This window comes from Vigna radiata, chromosome 11 (assembly GCF_000741045.1).
Source record: "Vigna radiata var. radiata cultivar VC1973A chromosome 11, Vradiata_ver6, whole genome shotgun sequence".
NCBI classification, from domain to species: domain Eukaryota; kingdom Viridiplantae; phylum Streptophyta; class Magnoliopsida; order Fabales; family Fabaceae; genus Vigna; species Vigna radiata.
In genome coordinates this window covers 15052908-15057314 of record NC_028361.1, presented here as the reverse complement: position 1 = coordinate 15057314, position 4407 = coordinate 15052908, and the positions used below count along the sequence as shown (strand labels likewise).

At 45.9% G+C, this 4407-nt stretch overlaps 1 protein-coding gene across 1 annotated transcript in view; it reads right to left on the bottom strand.

Moving 5' to 3' along the window:
* LOC111240604 overlaps positions 1 to 1109 on the bottom strand; it is a 3046-nt gene extending 1937 nt beyond the window's left edge. Inside the window, exons 1-3 of the mRNA XM_022776003.1 lie at positions 1038 to 1109; positions 703 to 923; positions 368 to 591 (exon numbers count right to left, since the gene is read on the bottom strand). Of these exons, the coding sequence (XP_022631724.1) occupies positions 368 to 591; positions 703 to 923; positions 1038 to 1109 (517 nt within the window). The remainder of the gene's footprint in view (positions 1 to 367; positions 592 to 702; positions 924 to 1037) is intronic.
* Between the last annotated feature and the right edge of the window lie 3298 nt (positions 1110 to 4407).

Below are 4407 nucleotides of genomic sequence, written 5' to 3'. Positions count from 1 at the left end.
AGTGGAAAAAGGGTAAAACTACTTACCCACTGAAACGCAAGATTGGTGGAATGGTTCAGCAGCTCTTGACTCCAGGAATGATTTGGCGGTATCAATTTAGAAATTTAACGGTTGAATTTGCTATAATATTAGAGAGAAGGTAAAGGAAACTTGGTTAGGGCAAAGTTCCCATTCTAGAGAGAGAAGGGAAATATGCAGAATGGGAAACTGGTTTTCTGAAAAGTAAAGCCCCTCCCCTCTAAGGCTGAATCACCACAAGTTTATGGGCCTGGCTGCCCCTTTTCTAAGGCCCAATAGCCCTTAGAAATTATAGGCCCTTACATTCCCCCAACAAATAAAATTTTCGGCCTCGAAAATTAAAACGTACCGGTAAATAGATGGGGATAAGAGCTTCGCATTTCATCTGCTACTTCCCAATTAGAATCGCTGGTCCTCTCATCCCATACAACCTTGACGAGTCTGACATTCCTCCCATTCCGCCACTTCGTCTGATTCTCATTAACTCGTACAGGTTGTACTTCCATGGACAGATCTTCCCTCACCTGAATGTCTTCAACCTCTAGCACATGGGATGGGTCAGGTACATATTTCCTAAGCTAGGAGACATGAAACACCGGATGCAAATTAGCCAGCTGAGGTGGCATGGCAATCTCATATGCAACTGGTCCGATGCGCCGTAGAATCTAATAAGGACCAAGATACTTGGGAGACAACTTCTTAGCTCTAAGGGCTCTTTCAACACCCGTGGTAGGAGTCACTCGGAGGAACACGTGATCTCCTACTGCGAATTCTAAGGGCTTTCGTCTCTTATCAGCATATGACTTTTGTCGGCTTTGTGATGCTTTCAATCTATCCTGGATTAGTTTCACCTTCTCGGTGGTTTGCTGTACTAAATCAGGTCCGGTCAACAACGCCTCTCCATCCTGAAACCAACAGAGAGGAGTTCTGTAGTGTCTCCCATATAAGGCTTCAAATGGAGCCATACCAATACTGGCCTAATAATTGTTATTATAAGTGAACTCCACTAGCGGCAACACCTCATCCCAAGCTCCCAGATGATCCAGAATACAAGTCTTCCAAGGACTGGATCGTTCTCTCAGATTGGCCATCCGTCTGTGGATGATAGGCCGAGCTCATTTGCAACCTACTACCCATCTCATCTTGCAATGTTTGCCAAAATCTGGAGGTGAACCTTGGGTCTCTATCTGATATGATGCTGGAAGGTACCCCATGTAATCTCACAATCTCCTTAATGTATAGCTACGCCAATTTTGCCATAGACATCCTCGAGTCAATCGCCAAGAAGTGGGCACTCTTGGTCAATCGGTCCACTATCACCCATATGGCATCATGCTTCCTGAAAGTACGTGGTAAATGGGTAACAAAATCCATAGCTATGCTATCCCATTTCCACTCTGGAATCTCCAAAGGCTGCAATAAACCTCTAGGTCTCTGATGCTCAACCTTTTCCTTTTGACAAGTAAGGCAAGAAGCTACAAACTAAGCCACATCTTTCTTCATACCTGACCACTAGAAGGATTTCTTAAGATCTTGGTACATTTTAGTCATACCAGGATGTATGCTAAAACGACTTCGGTGGCCTTCTTCCAATATCACCCTTTTGATCTCCCAATCATCGGGTACACAGGTTCTACCCTTGAACCGTAGAAGACCATCTGTACCTGTGTTAAAGTATTTCCCTTGTTCAGTGCCAATCAAAGACCTTGACTTCAAAAGTTCAGGGTCTAGCAGTTGTCCTTCATAAATCCTTTCAAAGATGTCACTAGATATGACCAATTTGCAGCACCTAATGCCATCAGGTTCGAACTCCACATCTAGCTTCAGATCACTGAAGCTCTCCACTAATTCATACTCTCTGACCATCAATGAGGACATATGCACCGTCTTCCTGCTAAGGGCATCCGCCACCACATTTGCTTTCCCAGGGTGGTATAAGAGCTCAAAATCATAGTCTTTAAGGAACTTCATCCATCTTCTTTGCCTCATGTTTAGCTCTTTCTGATCAAACAAGTATTTCAAGCTCTTGTGGTCGCTGAACACTTGAAATTGGCACCATATAGATAATGCCTCCAAATTTTAAAAGCAAAAACAATTCCAGCTAGCTCCAAGTCATGAGTGGGGTAGTTTTTCTCATGCACTTTGAGTTGTCGTGAGGCATAGGCAACCACTCTTCTTTCTTGCATCAACACGCACCCTAGACCTTGGTGAGAGGCATCACAATAGACCTCAAAAGGTCTACCTGTGTCTGGAATTACTAGAACTGGGGCACTAGTCAACTTCTCTTTCAACTCTTGGAAACCAGCTTCATACTTTTCAGTCCATACAAAGGGCTGGTCCTTCCTGGTCAACTGAGTCAACGGGGCTACTATCCGAGCAAAATTCTCAATAAAGCGGCGATAGTAACCCGCCAGTCCCACGAAGCTTCGAACCTCAGTGACCGTCTTCGGCCTCTCCCATTCCATCACAGCCTGTACCTTGGCTGGATCAACAGCAATCCCACCAGCCGAGATAACATGTCCCAAGAAATGGACCTCTTCCATCCAAAAGTCACACTTAGATAGCTTGGCATACAACTTCCTTTCTCTCAACATGCCAAGCACGGTTCCAAGGTGCTCTTCATGCTCTTCTCGGGTCTTGGAATAAACCAGGATGTCATCGATGAAGACAACCACAAATTTATCCAAGAAGGGTCTGAAAATTTTGTTCATGTAGTCCATAAAGATGGTTGGAGCATTAGTCACACCAAAAGGCATAACTACATATTCGTAGTGGCCATATCTGGATCTGAAAGTCGTCTTCTGTATATCATCTAGTTTCACCAAGATTTGGTGATATCCGGATCTCAAGTCAATTTTGGAGAACACTGTAGCTCCATGTAACTGATCCATCAAGTCATCTATCCTCGGCAATGGGTACTTGTTTTTAATTGTCAGCTTATTCAATTTCCGGTAATCTACACAAAGTCGGGAAGTGCCATCCTTCTTCTTCACCAATAACACTGACGCACCTTATGGAGACACACTAGGTCTGATAAATTTCTTCTTAAGAAGCTCTTCAAATTTGTTTCTTCAACTCTGCTAGTTCCGCTGGAGCCATCCTATATGGAGCTATAAACACTGGTCCTGCACTTGACACCAGGTCTATAGAGAATTCTACCTCACGGGGAGGAGGTAGACCGAGGACTTCTTCGGGAAAAACATCTAAGAACTCATTCACCACCTGCATATTCATCCTTTGGTCTCCCTGAGTCGATGAGTTCGAGTCTTGAGTTGCATCTAGGTGAGTCATGATTAGGAAGCAACTCGCGCCTTCCCAGATATCTTGCACAATCATGCTAAGTGACAAAAGTGCCACTTCGTCGTCATTAGGAAAGATGAGCTTCTTCCCTCCGCAATCAAGAAGAATGTGATTGGTGGCTAACCAATCCATCCCTAGAATAACCTCTAGCCCCTGTAAAGGTAGGCAGATAAGGTTTACCCTGAACCTTCGTCCCTCGACCTCTATAGGACAGCGGGCACACACTGTGGACGTCCTGACTAACCTAGCTACTGTTGTCGAAACCACCAGATCACAATGGAGCTCTCTAACTGCTAACCCAAGCCTCTCCACACAAACCTTTGACACAAAAGAGTGTGTCGCTCCAGAATCAAATAATGCCACGCAAGATGCTCCAAACAATAAGCAGGTGCTGACAATCAAGTTACCTGCGCTGGCTGCCTCGGCTCCCGTCAATGCATAAACTCGTCCTGTAGCTTGCAGCCTGGCGCCGCCTCTATGAAAGGCCCTCCCAGCTGGACGTGGTGGTGGTGGTCCGGTCCTCCTGACCGTGGGGTAGTCTCTGGCATAATGGTCGTCCCTCCTGCAAAGGTTACACCTCTTGTACCCTATCAGACGAGGGCACACTGACTGGAGGTGAGGTCCTCCACACATGTAACATTAGGTCGGACTGGCATAGTTGGGTGGTCCCTGTTGCACTGATGGCTGAGAGGAGGAAGAAGAACCCCAGGACCCCAAAGATGTGGGTCGAGAGAAAGGGGTCGTCCTCGAGCTGGATCCCCCTCTGGAGACTACGGGTCCGCCAACCCTCAGTGGTTGGACTCTCTGGCTCTGTGGTACTTCAGGCTCTCCCTTAGTCTTCTCCATGTCGCGAGCCATCTCTACTAGAGCAGGAAACTCTCGGATGCGTAACCCCAAGACTAAGGACCTCCTGCTACTTCTCACCACATGGTTCAACCTCTCTAAGTGAGTTTGATTGACCATTGAAGCGTCAGAATGACTCCCAAGACTGAGCCCCTACTTTCATTTTAAAACACTAAGAATCTCACCGAGAGATTCTACACAGATAGAACTTAGTTTACCACTTGAATCATACTTTCATCACTTTGT